The sequence below is a fragment of the Plectropomus leopardus genome, chromosome 12, assembly GCF_026936395.1.
Source record: "Plectropomus leopardus strain MGB_pleo_1.0 chromosome 12, ASM2693639v1, whole genome shotgun sequence".
NCBI lineage: Eukaryota > Metazoa > Chordata > Actinopteri > Perciformes > Serranidae > Plectropomus > Plectropomus leopardus.
The window spans coordinates 13,607,715-13,625,738 of record NC_142187.1 but is presented as its reverse complement, the minus strand read 5'-3'; the positions used below and the strand labels follow the sequence as shown (position 1 = coordinate 13,625,738).

The following is an 18,024-nucleotide window of genomic DNA, read 5'->3' as shown; positions in this document are numbered from 1 at the left end:
ACATTTTCTTTAGTAAACTCTCTAAAGGCATTTGATGGATGTAAAAAAACACAACCTACACCAAAAATTTTAATGATGGACGAAAGTTTCTGAGTCAATGTGCAAATGTGATTGGCACAGCATGAGGCTATATTGATTTTGAAATGTCTTAAAAAAACATTGACTAAAAATTCAGACTTGGTGTGCAAAGACCCTGAGCTGAAGGCCTAGCACATCTCATAAAGACACTGAAGGATGCGTATGACATAGATAAAAGATGTATTTGTACCACTGACTACTACCATGTTTATACTTCTACAGAAGAAGCTTCAATACAAGTGAATGATACAACATTGTAGCTAATAGGCCACAATAGCTTGCTTTATTTTGGCTGTCTGTTTCTTCAAAGGTCAGTACTGTCAAGATAACTTGATACACGTTACCACTGGTCAAAGATCACCCAAAATGAAGTTGACTCAAAAATGTTGGCATTGTAAGTGCTGATGTGACAAATTGTGCAATAACACAAAACAAAATACACGAAATGCTTAGATGTTTGATAAACTTACTTAGTTGTAATGTTGTAATGTTGTATAGATAATGAGAATCTAATGAGAATTGCTTTGTGTAATAACTAGTTTTTTAGACATTGTTCCTGAATGGCGTCATGGAGGGATGAAATAGCCTTACTTGAATTAATTTAAAAGGAACTCAGTTTCTCTTGTAGTACAACCAACAAAACATGTTAGGCTGCATCAGGCTTTAGAGATGTACACAGCATAATAACCTACACAACTGCAACATACCAATTCATCACTCCACTCCAATCCCACTCCAATCTGTTTCACACTGCTCATCTTCCATGCCAATTTGTTCTTCTTCACTATGTGTAAGTCAGCATTCAGTTTAAAGCCACACATGGAGAGACGAGTTATAACAAACTAAGGGTCAAGTAAACATGCAGATGTATACAGAGTGAACGGCACAGAGCTGTAACATTAGTTGTTCAAAATTTAATTCCCATTGTCCAGTGTGCTCCCTGTTATCATATCCCTAGTTTTCTTTTATTTAAACCTTCATGTCATCTCACATATGCCCTCTTGTGCAGTGGCAGCCCACCTGACTGGAGATTCGGTAAGCATTGGCACAACACTGTTATGGAAACCCATAGGTGTAGATATTTAGAACATGCATTTCCCCCTCTAATAAAAACATGAATGTAGAAGAGGACTTTCCATCAAAGCAGCAAGAGGATCTCACCTTACACCTCAGTGAATTCTCACTAGTCATGTTTAGGATTTTAAGCAAACTTTTGAAATGACACAAAAAAGTAATCCGATGTAGAAAGCTATGCAAAGCATAGTTTCATCAGACGTTGATGGTATAGGCTACACTTTACACAGTGCTGTAAAATCACACTGTAAACAGGGAAGAGAAAGGTTGCAAACCTAGAACAAAACAAGTTGTCTTGGCCATCTAACCAATGTAGAAAATAAAAATGAGAGAGGTCCTCTGAAATAGGTTTTCATTGTTCTTTCTTTTTTTCGTTTAGCTTCTATTGGCCATCTTTTAAAGCTGTCTGGAGACAAATAATCTGGGAAAATGTACATAGATGGCAACAGAGAAATAGCTGGTCAGCCGTGAGTTAAGTGTTTGCTACATTATAATTCTTTGAACAAAGGTGTTTTTTTTAATGCCAGCACATCAACTCTTTTTTTGACAAAAGCAAACATACATACATAAAAAAGTTTTGTCTGATTTAGCTGTTTCTGTACAACTTTTCAAATGCAACACTTCAAATAAAAAAGAAGTTGATGGAAACACAGGAACTGTCACAACGACAGCAGAACTGGTGTCTCTTCCCTATGTTACCCCCTCCTTTTTTGTACCTGATTTGTGTATGTGTGTGTGTGTGTGTGTGTGTGTATTTGTGAGTCTCATTCCTGCTCTGCCACTAACCTGGACCCAGCCTACCAACACACCTGCAAGCAATCAGCTCATCATCTCACCCAGCTCACACACCTCCACACACCTGGCGACAATCAGTGCATTAAGCCGCAGTATGTTAAGCCCAGCTTTCCTTCCACTCATCTTCACATCTTTGCTCCAGTTTCTGTGGCAGCTACCTTCCTTTATCCCCAGGAATCCCATTCACTCTTTCGCCTGACTGCTTGCTAAATAATTTTCTCTGATTCCTCTGGTTCCCCTGCGACTCATTCACCTTAGTCACCTCAAGCTTCAGTAATTCTTGCAATAAACCCATTTGGGTCAACTTGCGACATCTCCTACCCCTCACTATCAGATGACGAGCACTTCACATATGGTTGGATCAGCCATATGTTTGTGTGGCTGCTGTATATCATTAAACTCGTCTTCACCTCTGACCTTCAAATCTCAGTCAAAGCATTGGTAAACAAGAACTTCCAAAGGCTTTATCAAAATATGAATGCTTTCTTCAGCTAGAAATCACAACAAACCCAGAATGAACAAATTTTTCTCAGAAACTATTTTTTTTAGAATGTCATTTTAATTCCAATCCTCAAAATAAAAGAAGCATGGAACATAAGGAGGCAGTAAGTGGAGTTGCCATTGATTCTGCATGACGCGTTTATGGGATAATCTGGTTTCCGCTTTGGCTGGTGCGCAGATGGCGCTGGGAGGGGGGAAAAATGGGGACAGGCAGGCTATAGGGCGGATATTCACCCCTAGATAAGCCCTACTGTACCATGCACCAAGTCAACCAGCCAGCCTGTGCATCCCAATCTAGATACACTCGGCTGTCATCAGTTGGCAGAAGAGAGAGACTGAGAAGGAAAAGCAGGGTATCGACCGAGGCTGTTTGTTGCTAGATTGACATGAGTGTTTGCAGAAGGTTGCAAAGACATGCAGATATGCAACAAATCATCTCTGACTGGATGTGAGTGGATGGATGAACATTAATACAAACTCAACAGCAGTTAAGTAGCAAGCTGTGACTTCCACTTCCATTATCCCTTATTGCCTCCATTGAGTCACAGGCAGGCACCAGAACACTGAGTGTTTTGCAGACTCAACAGGAGCCCTGGCAGCCAGTTGAATCTTTGCCCTGATTGCTTTGACATTACCGTGTGCTGAAGCGGTGTGTTTAACTTGGCTGTGTTTGGCCCCCTGCCTGCATACACTGTCTCAGATTAGTTGTAATTAACGTCTCTTGCCCTCACGTGCCTCGTGTTTGGCAGGAAACATGCACTGAAGTGATCTCCTGCTCTGAATTTGTGAATTTGGGGGAGTGGACCATGATGAGCATGAATAAATGCAAAAACATGGACACTTACTGCCCTTTTCCTTGTGATTAAACAACATAGATTAAGACAGAAAGAGAAACATACAGTACAAGAGAAAGACACAGAGGCGCAGAGAGCGATAGAGGCAGAGAGAGACAGACAGAGAGAGATAGAGTGACGGTGGGAGGATTAACTTCTCATCCAGTCTTTGCTGTTGCGATTGTAAGTAGCTTATTGCACAAAGCACCCTGCATGTAACCGGTGTGTTTGCATGATTTGTTTTGGGAGTTTTTTTTTTGTGGTGAACATCACTGACCTCATGCAGGCAACTAAGAGCTTTGGGCCTAAAATAGTCAAACTGGAGAATCTGGCAGGCTGTGCGCTTCTAAGAATGCATCCAAAGCTAAAAAGGGGTAACAGGTTTACTTCCATATACACATTACCCTTTAATCCTTGATGTGGAAAAAGGTGCGGGAAAAAAATCTCATCTAAGTCATGCTTGTCATCTACAATAATCAAAATACAGCCATGCATAGGCAGGGAGCAATATCCTATAGACTATGCATGAAAAAAACACAACACTGCGGAGAAAATATGTTAAACTTATCAGATATGGAACTCTGGGAATTGTTTTATTACAGAGACAAAAGCTTGTGCTCAGAAACTCTTGCACTAATTGATATGGGATATTCCATGTGTGCATGTTCATGATTAAAATTTCCTCCAGGCTACTTTATCTACTTGAGGTCTGCTTCAATTCTTGGTTCTTTTAAATTGAGGCATAAAACTTTCCTGTTTACCACTGCCTCTCAATATGGAGCTATTCATTCTTATCTTACACTGCTGTGTAACTGCACTGTAAATCCTGTTTTATCCATTTCCAAGTTTGGCTTATGCGTATTGTCTACTCTTTTGAAATCCTATTTGTATTTTTTTGATAATAGCTTGTGTTTCTTTTATGTCTTGTCTTAATTCCCTTTTTTTCATGTCTTGTGTAAACTAACTGACTGAGGCAGCGCTAGACCAGCAGCTCCTGTGTTCAGTGAGGATAAATGACTGTTTTCGTCAATGGAGTATAGATTTGTTTCACTTTCAGTTCAGTTCCCTGTCTGAAAAGGCTGTCTGTTTGGGAAGTACTGAGCATATGACTGGATACATGAGAAATGAATGGACACGAATTGTGTGAGAGTTTGTAAAGGGATGTTTTGATATAGTTTTGCTGTTGTTAAAATTTAATGTGGCGACCTTTGATTTAAATTAACAGAGAATCATCTCCATTTTTGGATTCTTTCTTTACCAGAGGCATGCCAGAAAAATGAATCTTAATGAATTCAATGAGTAATTGATATACAGATGGTCAGCTGAGTAGTCCCGAAAGTTTTGATATCCCTTATCCTGTCACTGCAAATCCTTAGTGCAAAACACCTTCTGTCACCAGATGGTGAGTGACTTGTTTTTGTCATGAAGTGCCACAAACATTGTGCAACTGGTGTGTTGAAAAATATCTCTGAGGCAATAAAAACTCTGCAGTGCAACTGATTTACATCAATTTCAGGATATTTCTTGGACTATGGACCCGGATTTCTCAAATGACTACACTCTTCTATGCAGTGCAGTCAATAGCCGAGGTCAAACATTCATAATCAATTCTCTCTAAAGTCACTACAAAGTAAATTCAAACATGTCATTCTGATGCAGTTTCAAAATTCTAAGCTGAGCATTCAATATGCTGCAAGGCTTGTCCAATTTCACATCTCACCTAATCAAAAGAAAAGGTGAGTCATGTAGATTCAACAGCCCTGCTTTCTCAGATGGTACATTTTCAAAGTAACATCAATCACTGCTAGAGGCAAAGTGATTCTGCAGCATGTGGAAACCCCTCTTTATATGTAGACTATGTAGGTGCAGAGTGACTGCAATGACAATGATACTGACCCAGCAACTGCAAATATATTTCCTCTTTGCAATTCACTTCAATTTAATTTAATTTGGTTAAGTCCGTTTCAGCACAGAAAAATTCAATACGATACAACTCTAGAACATCGATGCAACTTGTGATAGGGATAAGAATATCTGCGCATATATATATATTGCATTTGATGTTGCTTCATTTATTTAGTTATTTTAATTAAAGTCTGACTTTTTCTTCTTCTTTCTCAAGCACATTCCTGCACTGAAAATCAGTATCCACCCAGATAATTGTGCAACTCTTGACTAAAGCTTGGCATGAAGCTCACATGGTGCACATGGTGCTTTCATGTGTATGTGTGAGGGGGGAGCTGTTATGATGTGTTGCTATGGAGCTGGGTTGCTCTTACCTGGATACGACAAGGGGCAAAATCAACATTTTCAACATTCTCATCAGCAGCTCTCCAGGAAACTGGAAGTACTTCACCTCCTGCAAGTGACAGAGAGAAACACAATGTTTGTAACATGGAGTTACATATAAAATACAAAATACAAAAAGTAGTTATTATTATTTCGCTCACTATGACAACCTGCAGTACTCCTGTTTGTGGTAACATAAGTATCGTACATGCACATTCCTGTGGAGTTTTTTCACTGCACTGTGTCACCACATAATTAGACCAAAGGATAAGATGGTTTGACTTTCTGACAAGGTGTATTTGCATTGTTGTTGCTGTTGTTATTTTTCTATTGGAAACTGACTCAAAAATAGTTTGTTTATGTAATGGAGTTCCACAAGGATCAATCCTTGGCATTCGTGTACTTATATATTATCAAATATTTAATGTAATTGTATTTGTGATATGTATTTGTTTGTATAACTTGATGGATATTTTCCTATTACCTCTGTAATTAAATGCACTGTAAAGCCACTACTGCCTCTAGCTCAGTGAGTATAGCATGCGCCCCATGTAGGCTGAGTCCTTAGCAGCGGCCCAGGTTCGATTCCGGCTTGTGGCCCTTTGCTGTGTGCCATCCCCGTTCTCTCTCCCTCTTTGCTGTCACTCTTTGACTGCACTATAATAAAGGCATGACAACAAATCTTAAAAAAGGTTTTACTGTTTACAAAAGTGAGTTGATTGGATTGATGCTAAAAGGAAGAGGCCAAAAAAGGCTAATCTTTATTTCTTTCAGTTATTTCACACTTTGCAAAATATTGACTTTTTTTTTGCAGAGGTTTAGATTAGAGATTTAAGTAATGTTTGAAGCTGGAGCCAGCAGCAACCTAGCTTAGCTTGGCACAAAGGCAGAAAACTTGGGGAAAAAAGCGAGCTTGGCTCTGTCCAAAAGTTAAACATCCACCAACTAAATGTATAAATTATATCTAGTTTGTTTAATCTGCAGAGTGGTTTCCAGGCTTTGTGCTAAAATAAGCTAACCCGCTGGCTTAATATTTTATGTATATACATTTACTGTAAATATTAAATATAATAGCAAATAAACCCCTTAGAAGCATATTTCTCAAAATGTCAAACTATTACTTTTAATCATCAGTGGAGTTTTAGGAACAATGCTGATAAAAAGAAAAGAGTGCAGTGGCTTGCAGTAGGCTTTACAATTGTCTTTTACAAACATAAATGGCCTAATTATTAAACACAGATCTGCTGAAAAGCAGCCACGATGTTTGGCCATGTGGCTTCCTGCTGATACAAAATCCCAAACTGCATTTATTTTTTATGCTTTGTTAACTGATCAAGCCTCCCAAAGGACTAATATGCCTTCATTTGTTCACCGCTTTTAAGAATTACTTTTCTTTTTCTATTGAAAATAATACCTGTTGCCTTTAAATAACTGAACAAAAGTGCTTTACGCATGATTGTTTGAGTGATTCAAAAGGGTCTCATTATTTGCAATCTGTGTGAAGTTTCAGCCTATTCAAATTAAGTAGATAATTTGATCTAACGACAACAACAACAACAAAGTTTTTCTTTGGTTAAAAACTCCCAGAGTTTTGCCAAAACAAAGTGTTTAAACACAAGACAGCCATGCTAGTGGCCCTGTGAGCTTGTACCATGGAGGTATAGAGAGATCTGGATACAATGTTGGAAACAGATCCCCATTTGTTCAAGTAACTTAATGGCACATTAAGCCAAAAGGGCTTCAATTTCTGTGGTATGAAATTACTTCCATATTGTGGGGCTCATGGAGCTAGCACTCTAGAGCCTTAGTTCGGCTATCTTCTGGTTTAGCCCTTGTTATCTTGAAAGGTGGTAAAATGATTTAATTGTGCAGCTTTCAGACTTTTAAATAAGACCTCTCAGACCGAATGGATGAAATTATATTGTAACAATTTATTTTGTGGGGTTCGAGGCCAGGCGCCAGGAAATACTCCAGACTTTGAAGCCATTTTTTGTAGTGGCCAAACAGTTGAAATTACAACTTCTGTGTCTGTCACGTGATGTCATTGAGCTGAGAGAGACGTTTTTCCATAGACTTACACTGTGAAGAAGACTTCGGTGCAACTCGGTGCATAAATTATTTTGAACATCACAACCCCTATATCTGATATCTAGAAAAGTAGCAAGATTGAACATTTTATCAATATTGAAGTCAGTAGAATGCTAAAGCAGAGGTGGCCAGTTCGGCTTGTGGAAGTCTGCAGTTTGTCTGATCTATGGGCCCCGTGATGCAGAAACTGTGCCGATCATTTAGGTAATATAACACGCAGTAGTTGAAAGTTTCTGGCTTCAAGAGCCTGCTTCAAAAACAGTATCCAGTTCTTTACATACATCTATAGTTGTGATGCTCAAAAAAAATGATGTAATTCCACTGTTTGACCACTACAAAAATTGGCTTCAATGCCTGGTGCCGTTCCTGGGGGCTCGGACTGTACTGAATACTTAAGCTTCTAAGACTTATATAACTGTATGAGTCCTCTGTTAGTTTTGTCACATCTGCTCTTTGCTGACCTGTGTTTGATCAAGAGGAAGTTGGGAATATGTATGTTGTACTGAAAAATAAAAATAAATCAAATGGCACTCTATGTCATAATAAGTACAGAGGGGGAATACAAACAAGCCTGTGTTCAAATCACATGCAAATGTTCTGCCAAGCCTACTACATCCTTAATATGTACTGCATACTACCTACTTAATGACTGAGTAGGTAAGCCATTACCAATAGACTTTTCAAACTGAAATATACTCGAGCAACATGACTGTATGACATGACTGACAGCTGGTGTGACCCAGCCAGCCTTTCTCACGTCTCTGGAAACATTGCAGCATATTTCCAAACAGGCATTATTTTGATAAAGTAAGAAATTCAGAAATTCTTGCTAATGTAGCATACATTGGCATTTTAAACACAAAACTGGCATACTATGCAGTATGAACCAACTACATACTCAATTCTATGCCAAACTTAGTATTTATTGTTGTATAATTGTACTACAAATGAAATGTTTCCTACTTTGACTTCTCCCCTTCATCATTAATGAACACAGTGTGAAGTATCACAATGGTGATCGAGCCGATGGCTCACTGATGCAGGCCCAGCATTTGTAGCATTTGTAGTATTACAAACAGTGGTGACATTCCCGAGAAAAATCACAAACAGTACACAGTCATTAATAATCCACTCTCTCTCTCTCTCTCTCTCTCACACACACGCACGCACGCACGCACGCACGCACACACACACACACACACACACACACACACACTATGGCAACACTTTCATTTTGCCAACTGCAGGCTAATAAAATGACCAGCCTAGTTTAAAGCCTTAGTTTGCAAACAAACACATTACAATTACTGCTTATTGACATAAGTGCTCCCAAAGAGAATGAAATGTCGGTCTTCAACCAAGTAACTTCAATTACTTGGTTATTTCATTTTGTTATATAAGTGCTGTCAAAATTAAGAGCACTGAGTTGCATGTGCATTCAGATTATATTCATGCATTGACAAAACTCTCACAAAAGCAGAGAGTAGTAGCTCAGTCTGGGACTTGGCTTGGGAATCAGAAGGTTTCCAGTTCAAGCCCCTCTAGGGACTAAGTATGGAGTGTGGACTGCCTGCTGGAGAGGTGCCAGAAAAGGAACCCCCAAACTGCTCTAGGGGTGCTGTATTATGGCTGAATGCACTATACCCCTCTAAAACCCGAAATGCATTTGTTTGTTGTTTGCAATATAGATACATGAAAAGTTGCATTACAACTGCCATTTGCCTTGTGGACTGTGTGAATTACACACAAAATAAATGAATGAATGAATGAATGAATAAATAAATAAATAAATAAATGAAAAGACCATGCATAGCTAGCTTTTGTTGTGTGTTTTACCGGTGGTGTCAGTTACAGCATATTGACATTCTGCTTGTATAAGAGTAATTGCTTTTTCAGGAAATCAAGAGTTCACCTTCGAGACAGTGGTTTCAGTTTATGTATACCATAGCTAAGACTTTCCTGAGATCGGAAATCGATTAAAGTTAACCTGATGAGAACTATCCATATTATAGTACGTTGCATTGACTGATCATTGCATCCTCATCTGTATTCACAAAGATGCTGCTGTATGAACTTGATAGTCTCTGAAGGCTGTGGGATTGTTATATTTCATCACGTTTCAGTTCCATGACACTTTGTTTTGGTGTGTGATACCCATGGTGATACACAGGTTTCAGTTTAAATATTGCATACTAAACAGCTGGACTTACATGAGAGTGGTAATTAATCGAGGTAAAAATAAAACATAATATAAAATGGTGGCAGCATTTAAGTAATGTGTCTGTGGTGCAGTTCTTTCATAGCCTAACATTAGCTTTTTGCTTCTTGAGATTGCTTTTACACTTAAAAATCCTAAAAGTGGTATTAACTTGTGGAGATGATCTTACTGAACTAACACAGAGCTTTTTTTCCTGCAAAAACCAAAATCCAATGGAAAAATCCCCATAGACTTTTTGTCTATGTGGCAACAGTTGCAGTATATGAAACCACCAAATTAACATAATCATTAACACAATGTCCACAATTGTCCCCTTGTTTCTTCCTTGTTTCCTGTCAGTTTACATACAAGCCCTTGGACATGGGCAGAAAAAGTCCAAATGAGTTCCCTTTGCAACAAGGTAAATAGTGTTGGAAAAGAAGGATGAATGGCATCCGAAAATATGAGGCTACAAGATAGAGATGATAATCAATACCTTTTTTTTCAACATTGTACCAAAAAACTACATGTAATGTGAAAGAGCGCTAGTGATTAAATTGTTTTACCTGATTTTACTCTGTAGTGTTTAGCTTTGAGTTTCTGGCCTGTAGCAGCTACCTGGTGAGGCATTTAGCAGCTAAAGAGCCAGATATTTTTCTCAGGGGTTGGTGGAGACCAAATACTGAGCTACAAGAGAGTGGATACTGGACCGCTGAGGGCCAAAAACATGAAGAATCCATATTATTAAAAAACTTGCCAAATGCGTAAAAGGCAACTTCTTGCTAACATGTTTGCAAAACAACTTTGAAGGAACAACAAACTATATAACCAAGCAGGTAATACTTATTAATGTTTTGTCTAAAATGAATGAAATGTGAAGTTATGCAGTTGATGCAAAGATTTGCAAAATTACCTTTTTTTATTTTATTTGTTTTTACAAAAGACACAAACAAAACAAAACAACGATGATGATGTTAAGTCATGAGAGGGAAAAGCCTGCAGAAGAACCAAACAAAGGTGCAAATGGAAAAAAATGAAATGTAAGTACGGCACATCTGTGCAGTGAGATGGAGCAATAAAAGCTTTTTGAGTCTGTTCTGAGGTGACAGAGCTTTTAGGCCAAATGGCTGAGTGAGCGCACATCTGTGTGTGTGGAGTGGGTACATTTATCTGCTTTGTGTTGCTGTATGTCAGTCAGTGAACATAGTATTCTGATAGGCACTTTCATAAAGAATGGACTGCAGCCACTAAAAGCTCCATGAATTGTGCATCACTTGCAACCTATCAACCGCATCTTAAGTTTGGTAATTATATTACAGCACCAACACACACACATAAAGTTTTGCAGCTGAGTGCAATTTGCCCTTTCTTTTGTGTGATTCAAATGATTCAAATTCAAAGTTTAGACACTACATTTGCGCCTATACAGGATAATGGGAGGCAGAAAAAGAAAACTAAAAGGGAACCCGTGAGCTACAGGTCCAGACTGAGGAGATGCAGAGGCATTCCTCTCAATTTCAGACACAGAATGTAAACGTATCTGAGAAAAAAACCTATTTGGGATTGAACTCACATCTGTCAGTGTTGCTGATGTTTTCAAACATGTGCCTACAGACTAACAAAGATGATGACATAATTACAATAAATTCTCTGAAGGAGCTTATAATTTCACAGTAATTGCATGTCGCTGTTATTGCAGATCTCTGTGATTTGGACTGTTTTCGCAATGAGGATTGTGTATGTAAAAACAAGACAATTTTGTGTCAAATGTATACATCACAATGATATGTACAAATAAGGAGATGCTATGTGGTTGGCAGTGCAGTTAGGGGTGCCTTTAACCCTTTATAAGGGATTTGAGACAGTTTCCTTCTATCTTATTTGTGCAGATTCAACAGCCATAAAAGGCACACAATCCTGTGGTGAAATTCTCTCCATAGTGTGTGTGTGTGTGTGTGTGTGTGTGTGTGTGTGTGTGTGTGTGTGTTTGCGTGTGTGTTTGGGGGGGGGGGGTTCTCTTGCATTCTCTTGCACTGGCATAAATTGCAAGTACGTACAGTGGCGCCCCCAGAAATTTTTCATCTGGGCGGCTGGATAGGGCTGCGGAAAATCTGATCTGATCTGAAAATGCACACTGATATGTTTTTTTCTTATTCTGTGGTTAATATTGCTAATTATCTGATGTGCATAAACTTATAAGGGTACTCATCAGACTTTGAGTTCTGCAACAATCCTGTTTTAATTTGTTATGTTTCTGTATCTGGTTGTCCCCTTAAAAAGACAAATATACAGCTTTAATTTTAAATACACTGTAGGGAACAAAACATTTACTGTGAACAAGCCTTCTCAAGTTTAGAAACTCTTGAACCCATTTTCATTCAGCTATCTCGAGATAAGAATTCAAAGGTACCCCTTTGCAAAGCACCATGCCAGTTGTTCCTTTCGCCAAAATTTTGAATAATTTGCAGCTATTTAGCCCCTTTTTTCAACAAGGTATACCGACATAGCCGGTATCAGTGAATGCTTTAAATTGTCTAGTTTCACCACCACTCCTACCTTTGTGCTGGCTTAGAAAAATGAGTGGGCCACAGTCTATTGAAGACAGTAATATCAGCCTCATTTACCTTTTGACATTTCTGTTTGCCCTCGCTTTAAATTAAAATAACCATTTAAATACAAATGCTTTCCTCAGAGCTCCACCATTAATTTTGTTCTTCAACTCTGTGAGCTGTTTAATTTTCTTCACTGTTGTTTTTCTTTATATTCAGCATGCCATGTTAATAATGTATGCCATTTATTTTGTTGTCTTATGACTCATATAAAGACTTTTTAATAAACGTGACCTGAAAGCTAGAAATTTCAAGTAAGAAATCCCTTTGTGGTTCTTTGTCAATATAACTACAAAAATATACGTCTTAAATCCCTTTAAAAAAAAAAAAGACATGACTCATTGATTATGTTGGCATCTATAGCAAGGCATAGAAAGAGAGACCAACACATTTCATTAATGCTTTGTATAAATGCAAGTATGCATAACATCATAATAAACATGTCCCCACCCCCATGCTCTAAACTCTGCTTTTCACCTTGTATTCATGGATGCAGTGTGAGCATGACTGTCCTCACCTTCACCCTGCCAGCTGCTGCACAGTTGACTCTAATCCACCACCACCCTTTTCATTCCACAGTAAACATTGAAAAACACAGTAAAAATTAGGAAACATTTTTCTACGGTGCGCAGTGCTTACTCATACAAATATTTATTCTGCTTTCTTCAAGGGACTGAATTTTCACCACGTGACTTGTAATAAAATCTAAAACAACAACAACAACAACAACAACAACACACGCACACAACAATTGGGAGCCACATGTTGTCGACATTCCTCATATTTCAAACTGAACATGAATTGCACACCTCCAGTTCGGGGTTGTTGAGAGGCACTCTCCAGGAAGCTAATAGGGTATTTTCTTTTTATCTGCTGAGAGTGTAAAAACTGTCTTTTGCAGGTTCAGCGTGGGCAAATTGTCTAGCTTGTTGACCACACTCCCAGCTTAATATGTTTGTGACAGAGAAGTGAGCATTGCCTCACCATGAAACTCTCCCCCACTTTTTTTTTTACCCGCCTAAAATTAAGTTAGATCTTAACTTTAATTCTTCATATACACTGTTTGGGGGGGGGTGTCTTTGTTTTTAAGTTATGTCGGACAACACTTTAGTTAAGACCAAATTATCTCAAGAACTATCGAGTGGATTGCCCTAAAATTTTGTTTTGTTATCCTCAAAGTTTCCTCTCTTTTAATCAGGAGGTCAACATCTTAATGCGCCCAATACTGTTCTTTATGTGATTAAATACCTGCAAAATGAGTGATGTTACAATTAGCCCCAGCTGTATTTTGTGTTCAGTGCTAATAACCTAACACTCTAAACTAAGATACCCAACATCGTTAACATTATACCTGCTAAACATCATCAAGTTTGCATTGTCATTTTGTGTAGCCTATGTTAGCATGCCGATGTTAGCATTTAAATTCAGCTTCCAGTGTGGCTGAGTACAGCCTCACAGAATAGCTTGCATGGCTTTGAACTGTAGTTTTATAACAATATAGGTCTATAGAGGACAGAAGGAAATATAGGCTACTTTGAAGAAAATATTGTTACGAATCAGGCCTGACTTACTGAAGTACCTTAGTGTGTCTCCTTATAATTTCCATTCATTCATCCTTTTTTTAAAGGAATAGTTTGGATCTTTTGTAGTGGGGTTGTCTGAGGTTCTAATCCATTATCACTTTATATACTAGATGTCTATTGGCATGCCCCCAGTTTGGAGAAGCAGACAGGAGAACCACCAAGGAAGCTATGAAATGTGCTGCTGTGGATAGGGGCAGCAACAAAACATATTTCAGCCACCTAAACAAATCAATGTCAATTTGAAAGCACATGCTGTTTTGAATATTTTTTCCTGCTTTACATTACTATCAGACAGAAATTTCCAAAAGGGAACTGAAGCCATTATATTTGCCCTTGAAAGTAGGACTCCATTAAAATTAAACATAAATGTAATATCACTGAACACTAGAGCTGCTGGTCTACGATCATTCATTCAGTGTTTTAAGGGGTTTGTTTGGATTTACTAATGTCACAGAACAACACATTCAAAATAACAAATAGAGTCAGTGGTAGACCAGCAGCTCCTGTGTTCAGCAAGCTAAAATTATTACTTGTCAGTGGAGTCTGGTAACTTTGATAAGAGCATAGATGGGGAACTGAAATACTAAAAAGACAGTGAACGCTTCAACTGATATTTGATTTTTTTAGGTGGCTAAAATATGTTTTGTTGCTGTATCCATTCCATCCACAGCAGTACATCTCTTAACTTCTGTATCAGCACTTGTGGCATTTAAAGCGGGGGGGGGGGGCTGACTGACATCCACTGTATGTAATGCGCCATAGATAAATACCCCATACAACCCCACATCAAAAGATCTTAGCTATTAAGACTACCATGAACAAATTCTCCATGTGGTGCACAATTCTGTTTCATGAAATTTCAGCAAGTAGACACACATTTGCTTGCAGTTCAAAATGTAGTTAATTTTCACAATGTATTCTGCTGCCGGTGTGTGCCTGCCCTTCATCAAATAGTGGGAGGGCAGGAAAATATGAAGTAACTTGAGGCATTACTAGCTCACTGTGATGAATTCAACCCAGTGGCTCCTGTAGCTTTTGTGACCCTGATGAGGTGTTTATATAGATAATACACTAATGTGGGTACATTCCCATGTACTTATTTCCACTTTGACTCAAAGAAAACTTGCATCTACATATGTTACCTGCAGCATGTAAAGCTAGATAAACAGATCTTGCCTTGTTTTATTTTTATTTTTTTAACTGCACTGGTACTGTGCTGTTAGCTTCATTAGCAATGGTCAGAGACTAAAATGTTTCACTTGTCTCAGTCTGAGTTCCATATAAAACAGACTGTGCACATGGATCATGGATGAGGACTCACATCTGCAGTTCCCCTGTGTCTTGCCAGAATTTTGTTTGACATCACAGGCATGCTCAAACATTAATGGAAACCCACACGGACCTTACATCATACATATGAAATCCAACATACATCCACTCCCTCTAACAAGACAAACATTTCATCATCTGATTTCCATTTCATTTCTCTGTTCTTTTCAAGTACCCTTAAAATAGAGGCTTCCCTTTCAAATGCAATGTTACACATGCGTTCTCTGCTTAGAATCTGTAACATATTTTCATGCCTTTTAAACCATGACTTCATTCATTCTCAAACACAACGTTCTTAGGGAAATAATCAAAGAGTCGCCTGCAGAAATATGATTTCTCCGCTCATCTGCAGCCTCCTAGCATTCTCTGAATTCTAACTATTTAATTCCACTTCCCGTTCAGTCGTGTGTGAATTATATAAGTGGACACAAATTGTTGACTTCATGTCTGTGTGAGTGATTGACAACTAATCTCCCCACCGGCAATCCCTTTCCATGGAGTTCATCTGAGAGGCTATAGGCAATCTGAGCGACTAATGAGATACTGTTTCACATTTTTAAAAGCAGAAAAAAAATATTCTCTTGCTCTTGGGGATGTCTGCGGCTATTACAATGTGCCTGCCGCAGCAATTGGCAATTGGCTTTCAGATGAGCCAATTTAATGCCATTCTAGGAGCCAGCTAACCTTTCTCATGAAGTGTTTTTTTCCCCTCTTCTCCCCTTTTAAAAAACACGCAACCCTAGAGGCTTCTTAACACTGTCTTTCGACGCTTTGCTCACGCTGCATTACCACTGTGAGCTATCTAAAGAAGCTCGTATTAGACACTAAGGTGGAACTGAACAACCACCAAGTCTTTTCCATCTGTCTGAAGCACAGTCTATTATTGATTACATCGTCCCGTCTTGTGCTTACATGATCCTGGTGGGGCTGATCATGGTGATGAAGCCTGTACTTTGGTGGACTTAAATGGGCTTAGATAGGCTAAGAGAGGCTGGTTTGTGATGATAAAGTGCAAATACTATTTATATGAAGTGAATTTGTGAGTGGTCGAGTGTGCGTGAATTCACCCCAATGTGGGGACTTGCAGTTTCTTCCATCTGGGGACAAAAAACAGTCCCCACATGGTTAATTTAGGGGTTAAGACTGGGTTTTAAGGTTAAAGTTGAATTCATGTCTAGGGTTAGGGTTGGGGTAAAGGTTAGGGTTTGATATATAGCGGTTGTGGCAAAGCCTCCGTGGAGTAACTGTTAAAACGGTGTCCTCACAAAGATAGTAGTACATGTTGGTGAGTGTGTAAAAATGTTGATGTGTAGCACATGGAGTTGAGGTAAAAAGGGAGATACAGGGAAAGGGGAAATGGGTAATCGTCTGTATTAGGTGATGTGGCCTGAATCCATCACAGCATTTAAGACACTCTTGAGTGGAGAGATAAGGCGGGCGAGCGGGTGGGGGTGGGCAGGTGGCTAGTGTGTGTGGGGGAACCAAGTGTCACAATCACCACCAGGCACTTTAACCAACTGACCTGCTCGGAGAGCTGCTTGCCTCTGAGGAAGAAGCCCAGCAGGCAGCCAATGACCACGGCCAGCACAGACAGGATGAGCAGTCCGTTCTGCTTGCAGACATTCTTCACCCGCCCCCACACTTCATCCAGGGCCACCGCCATCCTCCTCCACCGCCTCCTCCTCCTGCTTGTCCTGGTCCTGACTGCAACTTCCGAACCCCCCGCGGAGAAAACCACCAGAGCAAGCCCCCACCTTTTTTTAAGCACTTATTCAGCCATATAGAACCAAAACAGAGCCAACAGCTGCTGCCACCACTCCAGAAGAAATATTAGAGTGTGGACGCAGCAGGCTGGGCTTGATAGATAGATGCAGACTGTTGAGAAGAGAGTGGGAGTGGGAGAGAAATGAGAAAAAGTTTAAAGAAAGAAAAAAGTTTCAGTTAAGGGAGGGGGTTGAAAAGTAAAATTAAAGAGGTAGTCGTCCAAAAATAAAGCACTTCAGGAGATTCTGTGCTCCTCCTCCGAACTGCCTCCTTGATTATTCCATATGAGACTAAGAGCATCACACACTATCTCTGTCCATCTGTGTCTGTCTCTCTCTGTCAGTCACCTCCCTCTCTGTCTCTCCAACCCCCCTCCGACACAGTCCTCTTGGTGGCCAATAGGGGGCTCTACGACAGCTGGTGGTATTGTCATCAGGGTTAATACTACGATCCTATTAGGCTGCGCTGCACGACTCAGATCTAAGGCTGGATTAGAGAGCTCTCTGAACAATTGGACAGCGGATTGTTCCAGACCACAAAAAAGAAAAAAAAAAAGAGAAAAATTCGCCCAAGTGACATGAGGTAAATGACAGCACAAACCAAAAACAGGGACCTAAAATTATTGCTAGTTGCTGACCTGTTTTTATATTAATAGAGGTGCAGCACACATGGTTGAACATGATAGGGATGACACAACACAAATATAGGCACAGTTTATGTCCACAGCTGATTGCCCACTGATCATAATTCACCTTGTCAGGCACACACACACACACACACACACGCACACACACACACACACATTGAAGGTCATGAATATATATTAGAGCATGTATACACTGTTTGTATAGCAGTCCGTCACATACAGAATACAGAATGCCCCG

General features: G+C 39.3%; 1 protein-coding gene across 1 annotated transcript in view; it reads right to left on the bottom strand.

The window, feature by feature from the left end:
* slc1a7a (solute carrier family 1 member 7a) overlaps positions 1-17,456 on the bottom strand; it is a 46,489-nt gene extending 29,033 nt beyond the window's left edge. Inside the window, exons 1-2 of the mRNA XM_042497804.2 lie at positions 16,899-17,456; positions 5,561-5,640 (exon numbers count right to left, since the gene is read on the bottom strand). Coding sequence (XP_042353738.1) covers positions 5,561-5,640; positions 16,899-17,039 — 221 coding nt within the window. The 5' untranslated portion in view covers positions 17,040-17,456. The remainder of the gene's footprint in view (positions 1-5,560; positions 5,641-16,898) is intronic.
* Between the last annotated feature and the right edge of the window lie 568 nt (positions 17,457-18,024).